The sequence below is a fragment of the Eumetopias jubatus genome, unplaced genomic scaffold (genome assembly GCF_037043125.1).
Source record: "Eumetopias jubatus isolate StellerSeaLion01/CBP00866 unplaced genomic scaffold, mEumJub1_p1.0 scaffold_12, whole genome shotgun sequence".
Classification (NCBI taxonomy): Eukaryota; Metazoa; Chordata; class Mammalia; order Carnivora; family Otariidae; genus Eumetopias; species Eumetopias jubatus.
This window is the reverse complement of record NW_028274818.1, coordinates 92,610,035-92,637,734: the sequence shown is the minus strand read 5'-3', so window position 1 is coordinate 92,637,734 and position 27,700 is coordinate 92,610,035. Positions and strand designations below refer to the sequence as shown.

The 27,700-nt window shown below is 55.3% G+C and overlaps 1 protein-coding gene across 1 annotated transcript in view; it reads left to right on the top strand.

The window, feature by feature from the left end:
* Positions 1 to 26,835, top strand: part of GTF3C1 (general transcription factor IIIC subunit 1) — a 72,948-nt gene extending 46,113 nt beyond the window's left edge. The window contains exons 18-37 of the mRNA XM_028109918.2: positions 111 to 207; positions 321 to 498; positions 3,212 to 3,353; positions 3,713 to 3,848; positions 4,265 to 4,346; positions 4,481 to 4,669; positions 6,575 to 6,732; positions 8,600 to 8,742; positions 10,530 to 10,611; positions 10,870 to 10,982; positions 12,963 to 13,025; positions 13,871 to 13,964; positions 17,568 to 17,740; positions 19,479 to 19,766; positions 20,723 to 20,982; positions 21,776 to 22,056; positions 23,091 to 23,610; positions 24,324 to 24,375; positions 25,193 to 25,385; positions 25,769 to 26,835. Of these exons, the coding sequence (XP_027965719.1) occupies positions 111 to 207; positions 321 to 498; positions 3,212 to 3,353; positions 3,713 to 3,848; positions 4,265 to 4,346; positions 4,481 to 4,669; positions 6,575 to 6,732; positions 8,600 to 8,742; positions 10,530 to 10,611; positions 10,870 to 10,982; positions 12,963 to 13,025; positions 13,871 to 13,964; positions 17,568 to 17,740; positions 19,479 to 19,766; positions 20,723 to 20,982; positions 21,776 to 22,056; positions 23,091 to 23,610; positions 24,324 to 24,375; positions 25,193 to 25,385; positions 25,769 to 25,981 (3,457 nt within the window). The 3' untranslated portion in view covers positions 25,982 to 26,835. The remainder of the gene's footprint in view (positions 1 to 110; positions 208 to 320; positions 499 to 3,211; positions 3,354 to 3,712; positions 3,849 to 4,264; positions 4,347 to 4,480; positions 4,670 to 6,574; positions 6,733 to 8,599; positions 8,743 to 10,529; positions 10,612 to 10,869; positions 10,983 to 12,962; positions 13,026 to 13,870; positions 13,965 to 17,567; positions 17,741 to 19,478; positions 19,767 to 20,722; positions 20,983 to 21,775; positions 22,057 to 23,090; positions 23,611 to 24,323; positions 24,376 to 25,192; positions 25,386 to 25,768) is intronic.
* The last annotated feature ends 865 nt before the right edge of the window (positions 26,836 to 27,700 follow it).

Sequence of the window (27,700 nt, the reverse complement as noted above, 5' to 3'; positions counted from 1 at the left end):
AGGTAGAAGGGGGAGCCACGAGCAAGTCGCATCCGTCAGCCCAGACGCAAACCCTCTGACCACAGCTGATCATGTGGTGATTGGAACCCCCACTCCCCTCTGTTTTCCAGACGTTACATTTTTTCTGTGGTAGAGAACCTTCAGAGGCTGTGCCACATGGGGCTGCTACAGTTTGGCCCCACGGAAAAGTTTCAGGATAAAGATCAGGTAATGTCTCTTAATGCCCGAATGAACGGGGTCCTGATGGCTGAGCAGTTTCCAGACAGCTGACCTGACCATGGTTCTGAGGTTCTTTCTTCGCCCTGTCCACGGGTCTCTAGGTCTTCATCTTCTTGAAGAAGAACGCGGTCATCGTTGACACCACCATCTGTGACCCACATTACAACCTGGCCCATAGCAGCCGGCCCTTCGAAAGGCGCCTGTACATCCTGAACTCCATGCAGGATGTGGAGAACTACTGGTTTGATCTGCAGTGCGTCTGTCTCAACACCCCTTTAGGTACCGTCTGGGCGGGACCCCACCGCTCTGCCTGCTTTCTGTGCCATCACAGGGGTTTCGGGCAAGAAGACACTAGAAGTGGCTGCTGGCTTTCAGACTGCTCCCCAGAGACCTAGAGTGTCCTTGGGGCTCCCTTAGAAAGGGGGGCAGTGGGCTATGAATGGGGGGCTCCCAGACCCCCTACACCCATTTCATCTAGGCCACTCTGCTTATTCCTTACTCACGTATTCAGGAGGTATTTGCCAAACACCTTGTGTCTGTCATCTCTTGGGCCTGCCCGTGAGCAAGGACACAGCTGTGCCTGCCTTCACTTCAGATCCCGAGTGGGCCCTGTGCTGCAGAGGAAGCGTACAGGGGCGTGCGTGGAGGGCGAGCTGCTGGGGTGGTTGGGAGCAGCCTTTCTGAAGGGCGGGCACTGAGCGGAGCCAGCCAAGCCCAGAGCTGGGCGAGAGCCCCACAGGCAGGGGCACGGGCATGGCCAGTGTTGCAGAAACAGAAGGGGCTGGTGTTGGGGGTGGTGCGGCAGCAGCTGCCAGTGGAGGAGCAGTGGGGGGGTCGTCTGAGGGCTGGGGGCCTTGCAGGACTTGGTACAGGCTCTATCCGAAGAGCAGGGAGAAGTTCGCCCTGCCTGCTGGGTGGGGAACGGACTGAGGGGCCAAGAGCAGAAGCAGGGCTGTGACGCTTCTCTAAGACAGAGCTGTCCACTGGTGACCGTGGAGGAGGGGGGCAGCTTGGGAGGTATTTTGTGGGGTGTTTTTGTTTTTGTTTGTTGGGAGGTTTTGGGGCGTGGCGGGGGAGATATTTTGGAGGAAGATCTGAGCAGATTTGGCCAGCAGGTCGGTTGAGTTGGGTTCGGGGATAAGGCCTTCGCTTGTGTTGTCTTCCTGTCCCTGGAATGTCCCCTGACCTGTGTCCACCTGGCAGTGGCCACGCCTGTGCCAAGCATCACCTCTTCAAGAAGGCCTTTCCAGCACCTTTATACTGTCTTCTGATTTCCTTCTGGGGATTCCTCAGGCCCAGGAAATTTGACTTCCATCCTCTGGTGTCTTAAAGTGCTTGGTACACAGTCGACATCCTATAAATGTTGATTGACTAGATGGAGGGTTTATGGAGGCCATAGATCAGTGCTCTGTCCTCTAAGCCAGATTCCATCTGGTGTCTACTGCCGCTTCAAGGAGGAAGGGATGTCACGTCCAGTCCGCACCTGGGAAGGAGCCCTCGTCCCTTCCTCCTGTCACAGAGCCAAAAGATCAGTAGTACACTTTGCTTTTTGCAAAGCAGGAGTCCCACATTTATTTGGTAGAATTGTTTAGTGCCGGCAGGGTAATGATCCCCTGTATTTAGAATCTTTAATGTAATGGGTCCAGACAGGACCCATTTAGAACTGTGTGTTTCATGGTGTTCTCTGGCATTCAGTGAGCTAGGCTTTTACCATTTCAGATTTTTAGAGTGCCCTAATTCCCCTGCATTTTATATACCCAGTTAAAAATTTGTGAACCAGTATATTATTTGCACCAGAGTTGTTGAGGCTTGACAATTGGTGAGTTTCCATCCTTTTTAGTGTTCATGAGCAGAAAGTGGGGAGGCTTAGAGTCCATTAATCATGCATCAATTGTCCCTTTGTTCACCGAACATTCGAGGAGGTTCTGGCCCGAGGACTGAGGGAAAAGCACCATATAATAGGATGTGAGCATCCTTTAGAGCAGGGGCGCACTGAGCACGGGTGTGTACTGGAAGCACCCGGGGAGCCTGCTGAAATGAGGATTGCTGGGCCCTGTCCAGAGCTTTGGATTCAGCAGGCCTGGGGATGACCTACATCTGCATTTCGAACGCACAGCATGGCCTTAAGTCCTCCTAGGTTGAAGCGGCCATTCAAATGCATGACCTTGGGCCCCCCTGAAGCCCTCTTTGAGTTTTGCCTCTACATTTTTGAGCTGGGAACAGCAGCACCACCACCTTACGGGCTGAAGCCACGCTGGAACACGGTGTCTTACATAAACACCCGCTGAGAGGTGTGGGGCATGGGCTCTCACCACTGCCCCTTGGCCCCCACCCAGACCCAGGTCTGCCATCGAGTGTGTTAGAAGACTGTTGTTGGTACCCTGCAAATCACCATAACCTTCCTTTGCCTGACTCAAGCAACAATTTAGTGTAGTAGTTTATATTTTCTTGGAAGAAACACGGTTTTCTTTATTGTGGATTAACAGCACGTGATTGCTCAGCTATGTTAATGTACCTCTTGGGCATGCAGGAAACATCTGGCTGCCTCCCGGCGCCCACTGGGCCCAGGGAAGCTGACGCCGCACTGAGCTATCTGTCCAGATCCCTGCTGATCCCGACTCCTCAGCCACTGCTCCCTCTCGGCTGGCACCCCAGCTCCACACGCTTCCCCCAAGGAAGGAAGCCCCAGGACCCCTCTGCTCCCGATTGCCTACCCCTTTTGGGTTCTTCTGTTGCTGACTTGCCTTCCCTGCTTAGCAGAGGTCAGCCAGAGTACAAATCCTTCACTCGGGTTCACCCATCAGTGTTGAACCCTCTGACATCGATGATGAGGCATTTGTACGAAGAGGTTCTCCCAGTTTCAGAGCCCGTGTGCTGGTCGGGAGCAGAGTCACGGGAAGGGAATCTTTCTCTCGCCCCCAGCCATGCGCCCTGGCCGCCCCAAACTGCAGCAGCACCCTGTCGTCAGGGAAGCTCATGTTTCGTTTCCTAGGTGTGGTGCGTTACCCGCGTGTCCGTAAGAACAGCGCCCAGGATCAGGGCCTGGATGAGGAGGGCAGTCTGCAGAAGGAGCAGGAGAGCGCCATCGACAAGCACAACCTGGAGCGCAAGTGCGCCATGATGGAGTACACCACGTGCGTCCCTGCCCCACACACACTGGCCCCAAGTGCAAGGCCCCAGCACTTCTCGTCCCAAGGGCTCTAGCCCGCCGTGTCTGGCTCCACATGTCAGGCCAGGAGTGCCCCAGACTCTGGGGCAGAGGCACAAATGGGTGGCTGTGGGCCATATTGTTACAAAAAAAAAAAAAACAGTTGCCAAAATTTAAAAATTGGGAATTTTACATAAATACTGGGGGTTTTTGACAAGTGCTTTGCTTCTGTTGGGTAGCACCAAAGAAGGTAAAAGTTAGTTAGAAAAAAGACCCTCAGCCATGGCACAGGCTCTCTGTTCAGTTCCCAAGAGGGGCTCTGTCTGTTTACTTCCTGCCTCTCAGGGGGAGCCGTGAGGTTGTGGATGAAGGCTCGATCCCCGGGGATGGGCTGGGAGCCGCTGGGCTCGATTCCAGTTTCTACGGGCACCTAAAGCGCAACTGGATCTGGACCAGCTACATCATCAGCAAGGCCAAGAAGGTGGGCTTCTGGGGGGCGGGGCGGGGTGGGCCCCCCACCCCCACCCCCGGCCGGGAGCTGCCCAAGCTACCCTCCCCCTCGCCCCTGTTTCTGAACTGGTAAAACAAAGTTGACCAGAGGCTCAAGTATTAATTTCCGTATATATGGTAGGTATATCAGTCTGGCCTGGCCTATGTTTTTTCAGTGGGTTCTAACTGATTCTGTGATGTGGACCGGTATTCCTTTTTAAAGAAGGAACAGAAAATCCGTGAGATGTCAGACATGAGGGAGTGCACAGCAGCAGCCCAGCCCTAGAGCAGCCCAACCGCGCCCGGCCTCTCGGCAGAAACCTGAACACCTCTGTACATTTGATGCTCTGGGCCCCTGGGAATTCAGGGAAGCCCCCACTTGATTCCAGTGATGCACTTGCCTTTTAGGAGAACACTGCTTCTGAAAACGGGCTCATGGTGAGGCTCCAGACGTTTCTGTCCAAGCGCCCGTTGCCACTCGGTGCTGGAGGTACGTGTGCAGGGAGTTCACCCCAGAAACAGACGTGGGGCCAGCTCAGGCCACATGGCTACGGCACGTTCCGTTCGTCTTCTGGCCCTCATGGGGCTCATCCTGAGATGCTCACCTCCTGTGCTTATTTCTAGGCAGTGGCAGGTTGAATATCTGGGGGGAAGCCAGAGTGGGAGCTGAGCTGTCCGCTGACCAGGAAGAGCAGTTCGAGATTGACCGGGAGCCCATGCTGGACAGGAACCGTAGAGTGAGGGGTGGAAGGAGCCAGAAGCGGAAACGGCTGAAGAGAGACCCCGGAAAGAAGATCAAGAGAAAGAAAAAAGGTTTCATGATGATCGCTTGTATGTGTGGGCCTTGTCTTTGTACATTCTGGCCCAGAGAGGCAGTCGTGTCTCTGCGGCCAGGGTGAGCTTTGCCCTCAGACTCGGGGTTCTGTTTGCCCACCGTCTGGGGGGCTAACTGCGTGGTTGCCGATTTATTCCCCACGTCGAGCTGGCAGACAGATCCGCGGGCTCCTGATGTGTTTTTTCTGTCTTTGTGTTATAGAGCGCCTTCTCAGTAAGCCCCCTTGCTTCAATTTTCTAACTTCATCTCAACTGAGAAAACTGAAAAGTCTTTAGCAGAAATCCTCATCACAGCCCAAATCCTATTATTCTTTTGGTTTGGCTTTTAATATCTGCATCATGTTAATCAGGCCAAAGTCCAAAGTCATGTTGTGTTTGTAAATTAGAGGAAAGAGGGGAGTCGTTCAGGCCTGCAGAATCTCTTCCAATCTCAGGAACCCCTGAGGCGTGTTTTGGAATCTTGGACAGCGAGGAGACCGGTGTGCTGCTTTGACCACTTTACATCCTCGAAGTGGTCTGTGTGTTGTAACAACGATCTGATAGCTGTAGCGCTTACAGACAAGAACCAAATGTTTAAACGGGAACCTGTTTTCAGTGGTTTCTTTGGCTGGCGTTCATAACAAGTTGCCTTGTGTCCGTTGGAAAGGCCTTATCGGCGCAGCCTATCCAGATATGCGTGAGATCAGTTTGGCTCACGAAGACCTGAATTCATCACAAAGCAAAATACGGTGATGGTGTCCCTTGGAATCCCAAATGTTCTCGCCCTACTTTTCTTCTGCCTTAATTTGGAAAAACTTCCTGAACAAACAGTCTCTTGGAATTGGCGGTAGCATATGGTGTTTACCTTGTGAAACTGCCCTGGGGAGGAGATGTTGAAAAAAACCTAGTGGGTAAGCGCTCACGGTTCAGATCCTGTGTCTGCTAATGGCTAGGCTGTGTGACTTGGGGCAAATCTCTGTATCTCACTGTGTTTCAGATTTCTCAGCTACAAAATGGGGATTATAACTGCCTTCTTTTAGGGCTGGTGCAAAGTAGAATTTTTTTTTTTTAAAGATTCTATTCATTTTAGAGAGAGAGCGAGCAAGAGAGCACATTCGAAGAGGGGAGAGGGGCAGAGGGAGAGGAAAGGGAGAGAATCCCAAGCAGAGTCCACGCCAAACTTAGAGCCCAATGAGGGGCTTGATCCCACAACCCCGAGATCATGACCTGAGCCAAAACCAAGAGTCCGATGCTCAACTGACTGCGCCACCCATGCACTCTGCAAAGTAGTATTTTAATTACGCGTTGTTATACAAAAGCTTAAACCGGTGCTTGGCACGCAGTCAATATTCCCATAATGTTGGCAACCATACGGGGTGTTTTATACCCAATCTGGCTCAATCCTCAAGGCAGCCGTGTAGGATGTGCCTTGTTGTCCCCACGGTGCCCCAGAGTTCACACAACATCTCTGAGGTCACCGCACAGGAGAATGGGGGGGGGCGCCTTACCTAGCACCACAGTGGGAAGAATGGGAGATTGGTAGATAACAGGAGGCTGCATTCAGGCCGCCCAGCCTGTCACCATGAAATTTGACCAAAGAGAAATGATAAAAGGAGTAAAAAGAAAGAAAAAAAATTATCTTTCTCTATATATAGATAGATAGAGATAAATATGTCTGTATGTGTGTGTTTATATACATACATACATACATAGATATATATATATATATATATATATCGAGGCCTGAGTCTTTTGTGGTGAGTGTATCCGGCTTCCGACACAGCGTGATTCTGATGACTCCTACCCTCAGATCTCACTAGCTGAGTAGGGACCCTTCCCTCTCCAGAGTGACAGCTCCAAACCAGTTGTTAGAGGCTCCCTCTCTTCTCCCCTTGGTATTCTCAGAAGAGTCCCCCCAAGAGAAGAACAGGAGCCTGCGTTACCACGATGAGGCCGACCAGAGCGCCCTGCAGAGGATGACCCGGCTGCGTGTCACCTGGTCCATGCAGGAGGATGGGTTGCTCATGCTGTGCCGGATCGCCAGCAATGTCCTCAACACCAAGGTATTCAGCCCCCCGGGCCCCTGCTCCTTCCCGGCTTGCAGCCTGTGGCATGGCTTCCCCTCCCGCGGGGAGCCCTTTTCCCATGTGGCCCCCAGGGCACTCCTCTCATCTGTTTTGCTTGGCCACCAGGAAGAACGTTGCCCAGAATCCTACAAATGAATGCTCCCATTTTTGCACATTTCTCTCTAGCCTTGAGCTAACACACAAATCTTTGTCTGCCTGCAGGCTAGGCGGCCCAGGGTTGTTCTCTCCCTCTTCACCAGGGGTCTGACACTTTCTGCTCCCCTTTTCCCTCCCTCATCTGCCTGGAAAACTCCCCTCTCTATTTCTCCTAACCACTATCATTTCTGGAAAGGCTTCAGTGATCCTGCCAATTGGAAGTAATGACCGTGTTCTTGCTGTGCCCCTTGGACATAGACTTTTCATGCTGTTTTTGCTGCTGGTCCTTCTTGGCCCATTGGCACGGCTGCACCTCACAAGGCAGGGAGACTCTCATTTGTTTTTGTAGCTACAGCCCCCAGCGTGGTGCCTACCACGTGGTGCCTACTGCACGGTGCTCGCTTGGTCGCTGGGTACTGAATCAGTGTGGAATGGTGATGGCAGCCTCGGCCTGGCTCCACGCCTTCCTTGCCACTATCCCCCACACTCACGTGTCCTCCCGGGCCGTGTCCCTGAACCCCGGCGGCTGGGGAGGAACTCACTTCCCGGGTAGCAGATTCTTCCTCTTTCCTCTGATGTCACCACCTCCAAGAAGGTCCCGAGGCCCAAGCGGGAGTTCAGCTCCTCACTCGGTTCCCCAGAGCAGCCTCACTGACTCCTAGGCTGTCTGTTCCCGCCACTTTGTGCTGTTGGGATCTTCTGAGTTTGCAGCAAGGCATAGGGAGCATCGAGGTAGGCAAATCTCCAATCGAGCTGGTTCACCGAAGCCACCGGAGAATGGGCTCTGCCACCTTCTAGTGCAGGGCCCCTTCTAGGTCGTAACGCCGCTGGGTAGCGTGGGAACGGCAGCTCCCTCCGAGCCCAGTTTGTGTACCCTGTCCTCAAGCATGCTGGCCGAGAGGTGCAGCCCTGGGTGCCCTCTGCCTGCAGGCTCATTGGATCCCTTTTCTTGACCACTTTTCCAAGATGTTCTTTAACATCCCCCCCTTCCCTCCTAAATACCAGCCCAATCTCTTCTCCCAGAAACAAGCTGGAGGTGACGTGTCGCTGTCCCTAATATCTGTCCTTTGCCTCTGCAATGGCTTTTCATCGCAACACTGATGGGAGGGAGGTGCCTCCCGCCGCCCACCTTCCATGTAGCTGGAGGGGCCAGCAGAGCCTCCACTCCCCTGCTTAAATTGACACCAGATTCTTGGGCTGCCTCATGCTGGGGGCTGTTGGAATATAACCTTGTCAGCAAGCCGCCTTCCCTGTCTGGGCTCTGCCTTCCTGCATGTTTTGGCCGAGATGTTCTCCTGAGTCTCTGATGAAACTCCTTCAGTGCTTCTGTTTCTACTGATGTGCAGAATGTTTCTGAGCACACATAACATGAACTTAAACCTTTAGAACCATCTAAATACAGTGATGTACTCCTAACCTTCCCTAACATATTGCTCCTCCAGACGGTATTAACCCGACACCCTCTGAGCACCTGTTACTTGCCAGAAGACACTCTCTCCCAATGAACATTGAGGACTTGGGCTTATTCTTCACCCAGCACCTCACTGGTGCCAGGCACATAGTCGGTCCTCTGTAAATCTCATAGTTTGGGGTATCCGCTGCAGAAAGAGGCAGCACAGAACATACCCTCCCTGCTCCTTTACGTTAAGAACCTAGAACGTGGGCTCTGAGGATACTGACTTTCCATCTTGGCTTGTGTTTGCTCCAGGTGAAGGGCCCCTTCGTCCCTTGGCAGGTTGTGCGGGACATTTTGCACGCTACCTTTGAAGAGTCTCTGGATAAAACATCTCACTCAGTTGGACGAAGAGCTCGCTACATAGTCAAAAACCCACAAGCTTATCTGAACTATAAGTAAGCCTCATTTGAACTTTCATAACTTCAGGCCAAGGTTACTCCCATGCTTTCAGTTCGTTACTCTTCTCTCATCCCGTTTGCTTAAGAGCTGTCCACTGGCACACCAACAGCTTGTCCCAGTGTTGGGGTCCATGATTTTTCAAGGGCCGGGCCTGCTTCTGGGCCCTTCCACATATCCAGTATCCTGTGGACTTTAGGCCAGCCTTGGGAAGTAGGTGCTGTTCTGCTTTGCTACCCAGGAAAACACGGGCCATCCAGGCTAGGTGGCTTACTGAATATATTTCCTCTGCGCCCACCTCTTTCTCACCCAGCCAGGGCACAGTGCCATCGCCCGCCCTGTCAGCCTCCTGACAGCCTCCCCCCCCGCCCCCCACAGGCACGGGCCTGAGTGGAGAGGGCCAGAGAGCATCCGAGTGGGATGCCGAGGGGCCCAGGTATTGCTGCCAGCATGAGAGTGGGGCCAGGAGGAAACATGGCAGGGTTGGGAAGGACCGCTTCCACCAACTGGTTGTTCATGCCATGGGTCAGTAGGAGAGCTTGGCTCTGGCTGGATTCTGAGCCTTGGGCCACCTGCCATTAGCCAGGTTGTAGAGAAGAACAGTCCAGCCCTGGATTGTGGAGAAAACTGCAGCCGGGGTTTCTCAACCTCAGTACTATTTGGGGTCAGATAATTCTTTGTGATGGGGCTGTCCGGTGCATTTTAGGCTGTTTAGCGGCGGCCCCGGCCTCTACCAGCTAGATGCCACTAGCGCCCCACCCCCAGCCGTGGCAGCCAAACATGTCTCCAGATGTCTGCAGGGGCCAGTGGGTTAGACATAGTGAGGGGCCTTCCTGGGGGGAGCCGCTGGCCCCTGTGCATAGAATCTTAGACTTTTCTCTCGCAAAGGGCTCTGGTCACCTGCCCCAAACTCCCATTCTTTCAGAGTGGAAACGGGCCCGGAGAGAGGATGCAGGTTGGCCAGGGTGACAGGGCGTTGGCAGTGGAGTGAGTTCTGGGACTTGGGCTTCCTGGCCCCTGCCTGAGGCTCTTCCTTGTGTCCTGCAGCTGCAGCCGGGGGACGGAACACGAGGGGGCTGTGGCCTGGAGCTGCCGGACCTAGCACACGGCATGTAGCCACTTGCTCCCTCACCTGTGAGCAGGGCAATACTATCAACTGTAGCCACCCCTGGCCCACGCACCCCAGCCCTTGGCAGACGTGTGACCTTGGGGGCCCCTACGCCTCACCGAGCTCTCGAATGGAATGACGGTCTCTATCTTGCAAGCTCTTTATGAAGGTGCAAGTGCCCGGCTGCTAGGAGCCCTGCAAACACCTGTTGCCTTTCCCTCCATTTCTTTTTGGCCAAGTCAGGCTCTCTTTCCGTCACGGAGAGACAAAGATGTCTGCAGTGGACAGTTAGTGCTTTTGACTAATAGCGAACACCAGGGCCTGGATGATAGTTTAAAATTTACAGTACACTTCCACATAGGCATCTCGTTTGGTCCTGGCCAGATGCCCGTGGGGGTAGGCAGGCGGGAGTCGCTGTTCTCAGTTTACGTGTGGCAGAGGGAAGCTCAGAGAAGCCATAGGGGTGAAGCCTGAGCAACAGCAGGCCTGACTTGAATCAGGGTTGGTTGACCCCAAATCCTTCCTTGTTAAGAGCTGCAGTCACCCAGCAGATGTATAAGTAAATCATACCTTGTAGTTAGCCAAGGCCAGACGTGTTAGAACAGGAGCCTTCCCGATGGTTCTGAACACAGACATCATTACAATGCCAGACCTCACGTTTGTCCTCTCTTCTTGCAGGGTTTGCCTCGCTGAGGTGTACCAGGACAAGGCACTTGTTGGAGATTTCATGAATCGAAAATGTGACTACGAAGACCCAAAGGTAGGCCCTGTGTGGTCATTGGGCTTGGCCTGCCCTGAAGGCAGGGGGGTGTAGGTTCCTGTCTGGTCCTCCGGGTCCCACAGCACCTCTGCCGGCTTTGCAAATACGGACGTTGTTCCTGAGCATCTGGGAGATCAGCTCGTCAGTTCTGGGAGGTCGCTGCTCTGGGAGTTTGTTACAAGATTTTCCTTGATGTGTCAGCAAAACCTCCCTTCAGGGCGAGAAAGGGCTTAACGTCTCATTCTCCCACGTTGAAAGGTTTGTGCCAATGAGTTTAAAGAATTTGTGGAGAAGCTCAAAGAGAAGTTCAGTTCGGCTCTAAAGAATCCTAACCTTGAAATCCCAGACACGCTCCAGGACCTGTTTGCCAGGTGAGGTTCTTCGGGAAAGTTTCTGTGTGATTCTTGTGGGGCAAGAGGAAACGTCATGCCTGGTCACAGGCCTCTCCCTCGGTCAGCACTTCCATGGCCTCGCAGCTAACCCTGCCGACTCTGAACCACCTCGCCCCCTCTCATGGGCAACTTGAAAACAGGAGACCCCGGCCATCCGTAGCACCCCACCGGTGCCCCCTTTCCTTCTCCCATGGAGGCCCTGCTGCTGACCTAATCCAAGCCTCGCAAGTGGTTAGTATGCTTTTGCCAAGATTGCTCGTTTGACTTATGCAGAAACCAAGCTAGAAGTAGCTCACTCAAGGCCACGGTGCTTGTGAGCCGCAGGGCCAGGATTTAAACCTCCACGGTGGGTCTGACTCCAGCATCCCAGCCCTTTCCAGCTCAACCAGTGGGCACCTGCAGAGAACATACTTGGCTTTGAGCATAGAACCCGTGAAATGTTAAAATCTAGAGTTCTGCGAGCCAGGCCTGTTTGTACTGCTTAATCCAAATGTGGGTCCCTTCTTGCCACCCTCATCAAGACGGTCCCTCTGGCCACTGGATTTTTTTCTGAATCTCTTCCTATAGAGGTGACGGTCATTGATCCGTTCCTATTTGGAAACCGTATGATACAGTTGTAGCTAGCCCCCTGAACGTCAGTTGGAGATCTCGTTCTTTGATTCAACCAACAAAAAATTCACGTCATGCCCGCGTATGCCAGGCCTAGGGAGTGATTTGTAGTCCTTTGCGGAGTTGACACCTCTTACTGTTTTTGTGTTTTGTGTTTGTTTTTGTAGCAGACTGTTCCCCAGAACTCCCAAATGGCATGGTTTATATTAAATTTTAAAAGTGCTTCAAATGACCCCCGTTTACCTATTTGTAATTTATAACCCCACTTATTTTCAGTAATTTTATGGGGGCAACTTTTAGTTATAGAAAAATACAGTTAAGGGGAGCCTGGGTGGCTCAGTCGTTAAGTGTCTGCCTTCAGCTCAGGTCATGATCCCAGGGTCCTGGGATCGAGCCGCACGTCAGGCTCTCCCCTCAGCAAGAAGCCTGCTTCTCCCTCCCCCACTCCCACTGCTTGTGTTCCCTCTCTTGCTGTCTCTCTCTCTGTCAAAAAAATAAATAAAATCTTTAAAAAAAGAAAAAGAAAAATACAGTTAAAGATTATTTTAAAGGAGAGTTCATGAACCATCTGGAGAAAAGAAGTCCCATCCAGTTGTAACAGTTTTAACACTAAATTTGATCTTGAGCATCCTGGCAGGCCAGGCAAAAAAGGAAATGGATCCAACAACTTTGAAAATAGTCCAGTTTCTGAAAAGGTACTTCTTATTACTAAATTTCAAGAATTTACTGTTACCAGGATGAATTTTGACTTTGGGATCATAGAAACCAAAGAAATGTCTTACAGATAAATAGCCATATTTCTTAAAAAGTGAGTTTTGCGATTTCTTATATTTTTTTGCCTGGCTGTGTAGTGTGATGGCTAGCGCATTGGACTTCTCTTCTTGTATTTATTTGCTTGGTAGGAACACAAGGAAGCAGCATTACTTGAAGCTCAAAAACACAGATGGGGAAATAATCTGCTACCTAATACAAGTACTCTCTTTGTTGGGTATTTTGTTCCAGGCGTCTTTCTTATGCTTGTTTGTAATCATAACGGGCCCACGATTTTAGATCCCTTTCCCTTAACAATTAACAGTGGCTCTCTGCCAATAAACACTTTCCCGTGTTGTTTGATAATTGTCAGTAAAATGAACATTCCTCATTTCCTCAACCCTCATTTTAACAACATGCTCATTTGGTGAGCAGAACGTGGTATGTTCTCATTGTAACTGACACGTACATGTTTGAATTTTAATGAGTTTCACATTTCCTCCAACACTTCAGCCAGTAAATGGCATGTTGAGCAAGCCGCTCGGTTGGTGAAGGTCAGCCGTGTTCCACTGATACGCTTGTCTCTCGTTCCTTACGCAGATACCGAGTTTTGGCGATTGGAGACGAAAAGGATCCAACAAGGAAAGAGGATGAACTGAATACGTAAGCACCGATTGACCAAAGTGCCTTTCCCTCAGCTGCTCGATCGGGTTGCCGGTGGCCTAGCCGGGGGCCACCCAGGGTCAGATCTAGCCTGCCCCCCTGTCTTTGAAAATAAAGTTGTGTTAGAACACAGCCACGCCTGGCCCATGTGCTGTCTGCTGCTTCTATCCTGTAGCATCAGGGTTGAGTGGCTATGACAGAGACCCCGAAGTCTTTATTACCCAGCCCTTTCCGGGAGAAACTTGCCGACCCTAGCCTCATGAATCAGTGTCCTAGCCTCAAGGCGCATTGAGGAAGGGATTTGAGTTCCAGGCCCATGAGCTTTCCACACAAAGCTCTGGTTAGAAAAGCTGGTTTTTTTCCCATGTTGGAAAACCAATATTCAATTTGATTTTAGCTCTGTATTTCAGTGAGAAGCTTCTTTGGAGAAAAAATTGTTTAAGATGAGAGGGAAATGGGGCACATGGCTGGGTCAATCAGTAGAGCATGAACTCTTGATCTGATAGGCAGGTAGGGAGATAGATACATAGATAGGGCATGCAATTTTTGATCTCATAGAGAGGCTGAAAAAATCTCAGCGCTAACTGCATTTGTCAGTTGTCACGTAAACCCCTTTCCAGGGTACAGCACCCCTTACCCACTAAGTGGAAACGTTTCTCCCTGCAAAAGTTGACCAGTTAGTAAGGCTTAAAAACCACCACTTGTTTTGGTTTATGAATAGTTTTGGCATTTGGGTCACTTTTGTGGGATCACTTTTTCTAAATAAGAACTGCATCTGCCCAGACTGAGCAGTGCCTGTGGCCCACAGCCTCACGTGCTGTGCCCTCCTGCCCGCTGTCTTTCAGCATGGATGATATCCACTTCCTGGTGCTCCAAAACCTGGTCCAGAGCACACTGGCCCTCTCGGACAGCCAAATGGAGTCCTGCCGGTCATTTCAGGTGGGTGGCGGGGACCCGGTGACAGCTTCGCAGCCGCGCTGTGGGGCTCGGGCTATCAGAGGTGGGAGCCGAGTGAGGCCCTCGCTCATTCTCTTCTCAACTATGCAGTCTTGGGGGGGGGCCGAGTTCCCCTGAGACTCCTGTGCCCCCTTCTTTCATCTTCCAAGTGTGGGGGCAGGATCCAGTGACTTCTAAACTCCCTCCCGGGCTGAGGCTTTGAGTCGAATGTTAATGCAGAAAATGAGGCTGAAGAGGAAGCGAGCCATGACAGAGAGCTGAGGGAGCGACTGACCTGTGCAACTTCTCTTCTCCAAGCAGAATTCAGAAATGGCGAGGTGGCTAGAGATCCCCGAGCAGGAAAGCGGCCTTTCTGTGGGCTTATCTCTCTCCTGGGAACGTAATGCTGCTCTATCCTGGCTGAGCGAGGGTGGGAGGGAAGAAGGCGGTTCTCAGTGGATCCCGTCCTGAGCCTGGGGAGGTGCGGGGCTTAGCACTCGGTTTGCGAACACAGAGACCTGCATTTCAAAGGCACGAAGAAGTAAATGCCCGAGATCTCACAACACTCTCCGTCAGACCTGAGACTGTGGCTCCAGGGCCCCAGCAGGGAGGTGCTGAGGAGGGCCTGTGCCGCCCCCGTCACCGGAGCCGTACCTCCCTTGTTCTTAATGACCACACTGGTCAGCGCGTGGGCCCTGGGCCCCCCCACCCCCAGAGGCCTGGCAAGAATGCTGCTGGTCCCCAGGACTCTGATGCAGGGTGTAGACGACCCAGCTGGGGCACTGTCCACATTCTCCAGGTGGTGCTTGTTACTTTGGCCACAAGGGAGGTGAGGAAGATTGGGGGAAATGGAATGATTGAGGGAAAACTCGTGGCCAGGTGTGACCACAGTCCTTGTACAGCAGTGGCCAGGCCCCTGCAGACCCAAGACTCAGTGTTCATGTCTCTTCTTTGAATTTGTCACCATGAGGTGCAGTTGCTTGTCCGGCAGTGACATCTGGGACAGTCTAGTAGGAGGGTCCCCAGTCATCCCGTTCTTGCTACCCTTGGTGCCACGGAGCCCTTGAACCCTGTTTACTCACATGAAGTGTGTGTTTCCAAGTGGGAGGCTGGTCGTGGGGCCTCGCCCCCTCCTCCGTGCTGAAAGCCTCATGTGAGCCTGAATGTGCCAGAGAACAAGCCTGGAATAGGGTGGGGTGGGGCAGAAGTCCCACAGAGACAGCCCCCAGTCTGGCCCCTGGCTCTATCTTACTGGATCCGAGCTTGTTTAAAAAGAAAAAAAAATTGTTTAAATGTACTACCAACATTGCCCATAAAATCCCAATTTCCGACTTCACCTGTGGCTGTGGAGGAACCTCTTGGCTGTGCTGCCCAGAAGGGATTCGAGCTGGACAGGACCTCGGGAGTTGGTCCAACTGCCCATCCCGTGAGAAAGCCCAGCCCCAAAGTTAATGGCAAAAGCCAGGTCCCTGCATCCCAGCCGGGGCCTGTCCCCTGCATCATGTTGCTGCTTGTCATTCCTCTGGTTCCGTTTCCAGGTGGTGTCCGGGCTCTCGTCCCTCTCCTTGACCCCCAGGGGTGTGGGAAGTTACATGAGAGAGCACCTGGGCCACCGCAGGAGACAGGGGGCTGCTTTCGTGATCCACCCCACCTGGCACTGAGCACCGGAAGGCCAGCAGGGACAAGGCCAGGGGCCATGTGTAGGATCCTTCTCAGCTCCCTGCAGCCCCAGGTTTCCGGGAGGTGCAGTGCAGGGCAGTGGGTGGAAGTCTGGTGGGCTGGACCACCCTCCCTCCCTCCCTGTATGTGGTCAGAGCGCTCCTGCGCCACACCAGCAGCCCCCTTTGTCGTCGTCTTCATACGAAGAGCTGAAGACACCAGATTTTCCAGGAGAAGCTGCATCCCAGCTTGCACTCGCCCAGTGGGCAGGAACGATGGTTTCCTGGCCACTCTCCAGCCCCTTGCCTTCTGCCCTGGGCGGTGCTCCCCGCACACTCCCCCCGCCGGGCCTGTGAACCACAGCTGACGTGGAAGCTCTGTCTAGAGAAATCGAGGGTGGTGTGCGGGCCTCAAGACTGACAAGGCCCAGTGTGTGCGCAGACCCCCCTCCGGTTCCAGGAGAACACCCCGTGCTGCCCCAGCACCCCATCTGACCACCGCTTTGGCTCCCGATCCCCTGTCCTTCTGCAGTGGCGCAGTGGTGAGGTCCCTAGACTCGAGGACAAGGCCTTGTTCTGTTATTGGTCCCAGGCCTGCCCAATGGTGTGGCCTCAGAGGATCCCTCGAAGTCCACGAGCCTCCGTCTTCTCTGCCCCTCATGGATCCGGGCCCAACGCAGCAGAGAACCTCCCAAGCCTAAAATTCTCAGGCCGTGACCACACGTTTGCCTGGCCAGTGCTTTTGAGGAGACGGGTCTGGCAGGAACTTTCCTGTGGTCTGGCATATGCTAGACACTTGCTGTTGGGCTGGCTGGTTGAGCCAGTGCTTTTCAGAAACGGGAGTCACTGGGACTCTGCTGGCCCTGCAGGCCTTGGGGCTGCTTTTCCTCTGGGCCGGGTCCGAATCTGAGCCACGGAGCCGGGATGGCATGGCCGGCAGGAGCCACATTTTCTCCATGCTGGTCACCCGGTGCCAGGCGCTGCCGTGGCAGCAGCAGACCACTGAATCTGTGCTTCTGTGGGACTTCCTTTCTGGTGGAGGAGAGAGACAATGAGTAAGCGAATGAGGACATTTCAGGTGGAGAGCGTTGTTTCTATAATAACAGTTGACTGTAGAGGAGCAAGAAGGAGAAGGATTTGCTTCTTGAGGGGACATACTTGAGCTGAAAGCTGGGTGTTGAGGAGTCAGCCTTGCAAAAATTGGGGGCGGGGGAGATGCTGTCCAAGAAATGGGAGCTGCAAATGCCAGGCTAAAACACAGTGGGAAGGCTCTTTGAGGAAAAGTAGGAAGGCCAGGGAGGCAGGAGTGGTGTGGGCAGGGTCGCACTCCCGGGAGTCCTTGTCAGGTGTAGGGAGGACTGGGTGTTGCCTCTGCAGAGGGAAGCCGCGTGTGGTCTGATGCAGGCACACGGGGCTTGCTGTGGCTGCGTGGCAGACGGCCAGGGCCTGGGAGCAGGCGGCACTGGCGGAGGCAGGGAGAGCAGTTAGCCAGAGCCCGCTGTGAGGAGTGACGGTGTAGACGGCGTCAAGCCCTGGTGTTTGGGAATGGTTTATGTGGGCACGGCCAGCCGCATCTACTGATGGGCTGGGCGAAGGCTGGGGAAGCGAGTGGTATCAGAGGTGGTTCTGCGTTGACTCCCATGACCTTGTATCCCAAGACATAGGCGTGGGGTGCACAGCCATCCTTTGTCCCAGCTGCCTGTCCTCTGGGGTGTCCCTCTCTCTGATAGCGGTGAAAGTTGACATCAGATTGCTAGCTTCCTGCAAGCTTTCCCGCCCCGCATCCCCAGGAGTCTGCTCCAGCTTCCCGGCCCCTCGGCCCCGTATCAGTCCCTCCAGCACACGTGATGGGCTCCCACTTCTGTGCACCCCTGCATTCTGCTCCTCCCCCCCCCCCCCCGCCAGCTGCTGGAGAGCCTTGCTCACCCACGGCCTTGCTGTGTTGCAGACTTTCCGCCTATACCGAGAGTATAAAGACCACATCCTCGTGAAGGCCTTCATGGAGTGCCAGAAAAGGAGCTTGGTCAACCGGCGCCGCGTCAACCACATGCTGGGCCCCAAGAAGAACCGGGCTCTGCCCTTCGTGCCCATGTCCTACCAGCTGTCCCAGACCTACTACAGGTGAGCCCTCCAGCTGGGGCTGGGGCAAGGCGGGGCCCAGGTCAGAGGCTGTGCCACACCTCTGCAAAGAGCAGCTTGTGGGAGCAGAAGGAGCGGGGCGTCCGTCTTCCTCAGAGGACGTGCAGCTTCTGGAAAAATCTTAAATGAGAAATGAGTTTCTAAGGTATTCATGAGCCCAGTGAAAGGCACGGCATCCTGGTCAGGCCTCATTGGCCATTCTCACAGCTCAGAGCCACACCGAGCTGTGTGTTCAGTTTGAAGCCATCCCATATCTTCCAGATGCACTCTGTAGCCCCTCAGCTGTCCGAGCTGTAGTCTGGGATGCTGAGCTGCTGCTGCTGCTGCCTTTTTTTTTTTTTTTTAATTTTATTGTTATGTTAATCACCATATATTACATCATTAGTTTTTGATGTAGTGTTCCATGATTCATTGTTTGTGCATAACACCCAGTGCTCCACGCAGAACGTGCCCTCTTTAATACCCATCACCAGGCTAACCCATCCCCCCACCCCCTCCCCTCTAGAACCCTCGGTTTGTTTTTCAGAGTCCATCGTCTCTCATGGTTCGTCTCCCCCTCTGATTCCCCCCCTTCATTCTTCCCCTCCTGCTATCTTCTTCTTTTTTTTTTTCTTAACATATATTGCATTATTTGTTTCAGAGGTACAGATCTGTGATTCAGCAGTCTTGCACAATTCACAGCGCTCACCGTAGCACATACCCTCCCCAATGTCTATCACCCAGCTACCCCATCCCTCCCACCCCCAACCACTCCAGCAACACTCAGTTTGTTTCCTGAGATTAAGAATTCGTCATATCAGTGAGGTCATATGATACATGTCTTTCTCTGATTGACTTATTTCACTCAGCATAACACTCTCCAGTTCCATCCACGTCCTTGCAAATGGCAAGATCTCATTCCTTTTGATGGCTGCATAATATTCCATTGTGTATATATACCACCTCTTCTTTATCCATTCATCTGTTAATGGACATCTTGGCTCTTTCCACAGTTTGGCTGTTGTGGACATTGCTGCTATAAACATAGGGGTGCACGTACCCCTTCAGATCCCTACATTTGTATCTTTGGGGTAAATACCCAGTAGTGCAATTGCTGGATTGTGTGGTAGCTCTATTTTCAACTTTTTGAGGAACCTCCATACTGTTTTCCATGGGATGCTGAGCTACTTCTTGACTATTTCTGCACCACGGCATTTTTGTCTGTGAGCCAAGGGCAGCGTTTGCATCCTGAAGACCTTCTGGATCCCTCCCTGGGACCTAGGCCCCCGTTACGGGTTGTGGGAAGGCACGCTTTCAGACAGAGGCCAGGGCTTGACTCTGCGGTCACCTCACAGAGACAGTGACATGGATACACGTGTCCTGTCGTCTCTGCACGGGTTCGGGGTTTGCCTGGGGTAAAGATGATCGTCACAAGAAGTGCATTCGTCTTCCCCAGTTTGGCGCCTGTTCATAGTGAATGCTTGCGAGGCGTAGAATATTAGGTTAGATGCAAAGACACGGCCCTCCGGGAAGGTGCTTAGGTGAGCAGGGAAGGCATAGGCAGTTAGCTTGAAATGTGGCACCTGCATTCGAGGTAGAAAAGAGGGTTTCGGGGGGGTGGGGGGGAAGCTGGTGTGGTCAGTTTTGAACGCAAAGATCTTAAGGGCCCGTAGCCCATCCACGTGGAGGCCTCCAACACTGCGTCCTCAGTTTGGACCTTACCTCCTTTTTGTCCATGCAGGATTTTTACATGGCGATTTCCAAGCACCGTCTGCACGGAATCGTTCCAGTTCTTCAACACAATCCTGGCTGCTGGCAAGTTGGACCAGCCCGATAATTTTTCCTTCAAAGACCAGGATAATCACAAGTCTACAAGCCACCTGGTGGCATTTTCTCTGGACAGCCCTGGAGGACACTGTGTGGCTGCCCTGACCCTTTTCTCTTTGGGGCTCATTTCTGTGGATGTCCGGATCCCAGAGCAGATTGTCGTGGTGGACAGCTCCATGGTGGAGAACGAGGTCATGAAGAGGTAAGGGCGGAGGTGCAGCAGACACCCCATGCACGCCGCTCTGAGCGCACCTGGGGGCCTCAGGCACCGTGGTGTCCACAGTTTTATTTGCTCTGTCATCTGGTCTTCTATTTTTTAAGCTTTTATTTATTTATTTGAGAGAGAGCGCGCACACGCACACAAGCAGGGGGAGAGGCAGAGGCAGAGGGAGAAGCAGACACCCCCTGAGCAGGGAGCCCGATGTGGGGCTCAATTCCAGGACCCTGAGATCATGACCTGAGCCGAAGGCAGACGCTTAACCAACGGAGCCACCCAGGCGCCCCTCCTGGTCTTTGTGCATTCCACCAACACATGCTGAGTCTGTGCGCGTCATGTCTGGCCCTGTGTAGCATCTGGCACATGAGATGGCAGATGTCAGCAGGGCGGCAGGGAGCTCCCTGGGACGGGACCTCAGATCTGGGGACTAGGGACTAGGGACTTCAGCACTGTGTCCAGTCCACTGCCTCGTGCTGGTGCCTCCAGGTGCAGTGGCGGAGGCGGTGGGGGGGGTGGCTTGGCTGTGCCAAAGAGAGGGACCTGTCAAGGTGTGGCTCTGGCAGAGGTCTTTGAGGGCCTAATAGCTAAGCTGGGATTTAGTGGAAAAGCAGGCAGTTTGGGGACAGAAACTGGAAAGGTTTCCAGCAGAAGGAAGAGCCTTTGCAAAGGCACTGGTATGTGAACAGCGGTGAGCGAGGAGTGTGGGGAGGTGGTCAGAGGAGATGAATCTGGAGCGGCAGCGCTTCCCTTCACAGCCAGACTCGGGGGGGGGGGAGGGGGAGGGGGTCTGTAGCGACCACAGGCCATTGCTGAGGCTGGAGCATGGCGGCCCCGCTGAGGGGGCCGCTCTGTGAGGGAGCTGGCCCTCCGCCACCACAGGGCCGGGCCAGCAGACACGCTGGGCCTGTGCCCTGTCACCCAGGTCCGTGTTCTTCTCCTAGTCTGGGGAAGGACGGGGGCTTAGACGAGGATGACGACGAGGAGGAAGACTTGGATGAAGGCTCCGGGAGCAAGCGCCGGGCCATCGAGGTGAAAGCCCGCCAGGCCTCCCACACCAACTACCTGCTGATGCGGGGCTACTGCGCGCCCGGCATCGTCAGCACCCGCAACCTCAACCCCAACGACAGCATCGTGGTGAACTCCTGCCAGGTGACGTTCCGCCTGCGCCGCACGGCCGCGCCCACCCGGCTCTGGCCCACCGGTGAGTGTTTGCCCGCCGACGCGGGGTGCTGGCCTGCGCAGTGCTGCTGGTGCCCTCCAGGGCTCGGAAGTACACGCTTCCACAGACTTTTGAAGGATCACTTTTGACCTCTTGCTTTGAAAAAGGAGTCCTCGGCTTACATCCATCATCTACATCTCCGTTGTTTCCAATTTCTACACTCTTTTTAGCCCTTTTTGCGTCACCTCTGAAACTTTAAATACCTTGCTTAAAACCTTGCTTTCCCATACCCTGAATTTGAGGCAGTCTCTTCTTCCTCTACGTAAAATGAGAATATCCAGGCCCCTTCCCACCCCTTTCTTGCCTCCCCTTCACCTATCGGGGTGCATGGTGTTCACTTTCAGTTTCGAAACCCCAGTTGGTGTTCTGTGCTCTGTCTGGAGTTTGGCTCAGGCAGAACCTGTGCCCGTGGTCTTGGTGGAACCAGCTTTTCCAGGAAGCTGCACACAGCAGCCCCCGGCTCGTGGAAGCTCACGTGGTAGTTCAGGGAGGGGTCCCAGGGCATCCCCCGGGGTCTGAGGAGCAGTGAACACAGGAGCACCAGGAAGGCAGGGCCCAGGGCAGCCCAAGTTGAGGACCCCCTCCAGAGCTCTGGGGCTGCCATTCTCAGACCCCAGCCCTACCTTCCTGCCCTTCATCCTGGCCCCAGGGGCGCATCTCGACCACCAGGCCCGCACTCCGTCCACCCAGAAGGTGACCCCTCCCTATTTGGGGGGCGGTGAGTAGGTGTTGGGGCTCTGGGCTGGGCTGATTCGGGTTCTCCTCGTCTTCACAGTCCCTTCTCTGGAAGAGCTACCCGTGGGCATATCCTGCCTCCCTGACAGCTTCACCAGGCTGATCAAGAACCAGGGGGCCACCTGCAGCCTGGAGGAGTTTGTCCACCAGGTGGAGCTGTGCGGGTATGAGCCGGGAGACGTGTGTGCCGTCTTGGAGGTCCATGGGGTCATTGCGGCCACAGGGTGCTTTGGGGTGGACAGAGTGGAGCTGAGCAGATGGTTCTCTGCTTTTGAACGGACAGACGCCGAGCGCACCAGGACCTTCGCAGACTACATCCAGGTGAGCCGTGCTCTAAGTAACGTGGGGTAGCCGATGGAGAAGGTACCACTCACCGGCCACATGCACGCCGTGGAGGAAGGACTTGGCTTGGGACACGTAGTGTAATTTTTTCAAAGATTAAATTAGTTGCCAAGATTAAAAATGGGAGATTTTGCCTAAAACCCAGCTTCTCTGGAATGTTAGAAGGTTGGGCACCCTGGGTCCCGTCTCTTCAGCACAGCGGGATGGAGCCAAGTAGAGCCATCTCTGCTCAGAGGGCCCACAGCTCCTGGATATCCTGCACCTGGCCCCACAGGACTCCCCGCTGTACTTGCCTGGGTCCATTTTCATCAGGGACCCTTGAGCCCAAAGAACGTATTAACAGATGGACCTTTTAAATGAAGTGCCTTGGGACCTGTCTGGCCCTGATGTGCCTGGTCTGTAGTTGGAAGCAGGTGTTCGTGAGTGCAGGACATGAGAGCAGGGTCATGACAACTGTTCACATGGTGTCTCCTTGTTCATATAACCCATGCTCCCTGTGGCCCAGGTGACAAGGGCTTACAGCAAACCCTGCCCAGACCTGCATGACCTGGGTATGAGTCTTGGTTCCAGGATGTGGACTGGAGCAAATTTCTTGAATCCTGACTTGTGGGATTTTAAGCTAGGAATGAAAAGAAAGACAATAGTGTCGGGTGCAGTGCATTGTTCAGAACACGGACCTTTCAGGCAGGGCTTGGTATAAGGACGAGAGGAGTTACTGTCATTCGTGTGGGAACAATCATGGCTTTTGTGGAACTTGATAGCACTCGGGGTGTTGAGTTCCCTGGGAGGACACTTTCACGGCAGCTTCCGTTCTAAGAAGTTTGCCCCAAGCCTAGAGGGGGAAAAGGGCTGCCCCGGGGCTGCATGGCCAGCTGGCACCCGCCTTGGGCTGGAAGCCAGACCTCACCCTCGAGTCATCTGTCCTGACGGAGCTGGGTTTGCCATTTGCTCGGGATGCTCAGATGCACCGTGAGGATCCTGCACAGACCCAGTGTGCCTCCTGCTTTTCCTAGGACCTCCTGGAGCACCACCAGGTCCTGGAAGTTGGTGGCAACACCACTCGCCTGGTGGCCATGGCCTCTGCCCAGCCCTGGCTCCTGCACTCGGTGCGGCTGAAAGGCAGAGAGGAGGATGCGTACCCTCCAAGAGAAGACCTCCAGGCCAGACCCCAAGACGGGCCCGCCAGCGAGGACAGCCCCTCGGGGAGGCAGGCACCGCCCTCCCAGGGCCCCCGGAGCACCAAGAGGCGTGCTAGCTGGACGAGCAGTCACATGGCCTGTCAGGGCAGGGAGACCGACCCCGAGAGTACCCAGAAACCCCCTGCCAAGAGGCCCACGCTCCAGGATGTGCGCTGGGTCCCCAGCCCCAGAGCAGAAGAAGAGCCAGAGCCCCCGGCACCTGCTCTGCCACCAGTTCCCGGAGACACAGGTGTGAAGGAGCCTCCCCCAGGAGCACCGGAGGCCGGGCAGGAGGACCAGGAGGAGCAGCTGAGCTGTCAGGCCCAGCTTCCAGAAGGATCTGAAGACCCCAGAGGTACCGAACAAACCTGGTCCCCCACCCCACCTTCCCCCAACTGCCCATCCTCTGTCCTGGGCTGAGTGTCCCCCACATCTTCCCTGAGACGGGGAACCCCAGCTTTTTCTAGCCTCAGCCTTGAGGGGGAAAGGTCTTGCCTGTTTCCACTTACTGTTTCCACTAGAGGGCTTCAGGGGCTCCTGAGCAGGTCTGTGAATGACCAGTGTGTGACAGGAGGGTGGTCCTGGAAGGCATTGTTGGCTGAGGTGTCCCGCGTGAGGGCGCAGTGGCAGGAACGGGGGGCGTCGCGCCTCCTGTCGGGATTGGCAGACGTGCAGGGACAGAAACCTGCCGGCTTCCCCTCCTGTGGGGAGATGCTCTCGCCTGTGCTCAATGCTGGCGTCTTTGTTTCCTTGGGGCTGTTTTTGCCTTAAGGGGTTATGCACACGCTCTGTGGTCGGGGCTCCTGGGTGGAAGATAAGATGCTCACTTGCCTCCCCTCGTGGGGGTTCCTCAGGGCCCTGAACACCCCCCCTATACACACACACACTTGCACACCGTGGCCCAGCCCAGTTTGCTTCTCGGGGGGCGAGGGTGCTGTGAGGACTGGGCTTGCTGGTCCTCTGTTCGCGGCTTTATCCCCGGAGCCCGGAAGGACGTGTTGCATGAACAGAAGAGGAAGAGATGGACTCCTGCCTCTTGGGTCTCACGTCCTCTCCCTCTTCTGTCAGGTTTGGCCGAGAGTACTGTGGCCAGCAGCCTCTCCCAAGCGGCACGGGAAAAGTGAGTGTGTGCCCAGATCCAGGCGGCCTGGCGCGGGGCGCGGGTGCGAGGGTGGGGAGTCGGTCCCCGGGTGCCAGTAGTGATCATCACGTGGAGATCTTGCACAGTCTGGCGCGGGAGTTCTCGGCCAGGGGACCTGGAAACGTGTTGGTCTTTGGTCCTCCCACTTGCTGGGGAAACAGGGCAGGAGCTGCTTATGGGGAGCGGGCAAGGGCCAGAGGTGTAGACTTGGGCAGTGCATGGGTCCGTTGGAACCATGGGCTTCACGGGAGGCTTCCTGGTGAGGGCGCGCCTCCCACACGTGTGCCGGGGCTGTGAGCCGCTGGCTCCGATGCAGCCCTGCCGGTCATGGCAGTCAGAGCCAGGTGTCCAGCTGGTCCTGGGCCCCTCCCATGCCTGGACCCCGTGTGGCAGACCAGTCACTGGGGCAACGGGGGGTACTGCTAAGACACAGAAGTCGGTCTTCTGCATAAAGACCTCTGTGAACTCTAACCTGATGTGGAGTCAGCCCTTGCCCCTGGGACCAGGATGGAGCTGGTACATCCAGAGCTCGGTTCGTCCCCCTCCCCTGCACTGTGGGGGACATTGGCATGTCACGGCCTTGGTTAAGGCTGAGTGTGAGTGGGTCCCCTCAGCTGGCGACCCTGGGCCCTGGGGTAGGGACTGCTCATTCCAGATGGGCAGGGGGTTGTGGAGGAGCAGGAGCCCCGGCCCTGTGATGGGGGCCGGGCACCGACCACCCTGAGCCTCAGCGTCCCGTCGGTGGAGCCGTGTCCCCTCACCCACCAAGCCTGACGCCCACGTGCCGCCCTTGCAGGGACTGTGAGAACATCTCCTTCATTGCCCGCCCGTGGCGCATCGTGGACGGCCACCTGAACGTGCCAGTGTGCAAGGGCATGATGGAGGCCGTGCTCTACCACATCATGACCCGGCCCGGGATCCCCGAGAGCCGCCTGCTGCAGCACTACCAGGGCGTCCTGCAGCCCATCGCTGTGCTCGAGCTGCTCCAGGTGCAGCCAGGCTGGGCTGGCCAGGCCTCCCCGCAGCTCCCTGCCCCCCGCCAACGCCTACCCCCCTGCTGACCACTGCTCCCTCCTCCTGGGCCCCTGCTTCAGCCTCCCAGCGGGGTAGCCCATCAGGAGATTCTAGGTTCAGCCTGAGAGCCAGGCCGCTCGCATGGGTCCCTTACTTACTTTACTCCTCTGCTCAGCCCTGCCCAGAGAGGTGTCCTTGCTGCCCTCCGAGGCCGCCAGGCCAGCCCGTGAGCCCCTCACCTGTCTTCCCTGGGCCCCTGCAGCCCCCACCCCTGCCCTGGGGTCCTGCAGCTCCCAGGGTGGGACGGAGGACCCGGTCTGCAATATACCCGTCACCCTAGGTGTCCTGCTGTCTCTAGGGCCTGGAATCCCTGGGCTGCATTAAGAAGTGCTTGCTGAGGAAGCCGGCGACCGTCTCGCTCTTCTCCAAGCCCCGGGTCCCAGAGGTCCAGGCGCCCTCCAGCCCAAGCGAGAGCCCCACTGTGTTCTACGAGCCCACGCTGGACTGCACCCTGCGGTTGGGCCGCGTGTTCCCCCACGAGGTCAACTGGAACAAGTGGGTCCACTTATGAGGCACGTGCGGTCACCACGACCCCCCCCTCCCCGCCACTGGTGCCTGAGGAGGGCGTGACTCCCCGGGGGGGGCTCCACCTGGCCCCCGCGTGCGCCGCACCCTGCCCAGTGCACAGGGACAGGTCTGTGCCAAGCCTCGGGCCCAGAACTCGGAAGAGGGCCTCCCGCCCACCTGCTCCAGGGGGCTTCCCGGACGGAGGGCCCTGCTCAGTCCCGCCGGGCGTTGTCAGGGAGCAGCTACCAGGAGGCTTGGGTCCCTGCTGTCCCTCTCTCGTTCCCAGGGCGTGTTAGCCGTGGCTGCAGGCACGGATCCTGCGCTCCGTCGCTGCCTGCTTTCTCTGCGGAACTTGGGCTGTGGTGAGTCTGAGAGGCCCTGGTGGGCTTGGCCTCCAAGGGCCTCCACCGTTAGGGAGCGGAGCTGCCGGCCCGGGCCCCCGCGCCTTTCACCTTCCGTATGGACCTCGGCGGCGTCATCCTTTGGCCAGTGAGGGTCAGGAGCTGGCCTTGCTCACAGCCCGCGTTGCAGATTCCAGCCACCATGGCAGAAAGGCCAAGTGCCCCAAGTGGCAGGGCCTTGTGGGGGGCACGTCACAGAATGGGCTGTGTGTCCTGCCGCCCAGGGCCCCAGCAGGGACTGACCCCTCTCCAGGCAGGACATCGGACCCTGAGCCTGAGGCCCCCTTGTCGGCCCGCAAGACAACCGGGGGGTGGGGGGTGGGGGCGCCTTTCCCGCAGCTGGAGCTGAGGAGCTGAGCGGGCCTAGAGTTGGTTTGTTCTTTTCCCTTCTTTTCTCTTTAAAAAAATCCCTTGGCATGTATTTATTTATTTTGTAATTAAAGTGAAGGAAAATGCATTTAGCTTTCTGTGTTTCCTAAAGAATCTCTGATGCCCTGGAGGCCTTCCTGCTTTCACCTGCAGAACCACCAGGAATAGACGCTCCCACTTAAACCAAAGGGGGAGGGGGGCGCGGCGGCCCTGCCCTGCCCCTGCTCGGCCCAGCTCTCCTGCCCCTGCTCCAGAGCCCTTTCTCCTCCTCAGCCGGGCCCAGGCCTGTCTTCCCGGAGACGCTCGGGCAGCTGTGCCATGCAGGGCAGCCCAGGGCCAGGCCGGCCGGTTGCAGGGGTCACAGGCTGTGGCCTGGGTTTGGGCAGTGGACGTTCTCTTCAGCCCTCCCCTCCCTTCTCCCCCCCTTCCCTTTTTCTTCTCTCCCACCCTTTCTCTCCCTTCCTCTCTCTTTTTTTTTTTTTTCTTTTTCCTTCTCTTTCTTTTGTATGTGTATGTGAGCTGCCAACATTTTTTTAGAAAATGGAATGGGACATTTCACATTTTTAAAAAATCCAGGCTTCTGTCTTGCAGAAAACTGGAGAGCTCCAGTGACAGCGCGTAGGGCAGTGGGGAGTGTGGGAGTGGGGACGGGCCCCCGGGCAGCACTGCCCGAGCCCCGGGCCCAGCCTCGCGCCTGCCAGCTTCTCAGCCTTACAAAAGCAGCCCACCTGGGTATGTTTGACCTGCAGCGCCTGGCCTGGCCCAACTCGGGGCCCCGTGTTTCCGTCCTGGGACCAGACTCCGGGGTGAGGAGGGACAGGGTGGAGCACGGAGCAGGGAGTCTGAGGGTGAACCCCAGCACAGACGAGACCTGGCCAAGTCTTAACCATCACTTTTTCCCCTCTCCTTTGTACTCAAGTATTTTAAAAAAAAAGTGGGGGGATTTTTTTGAG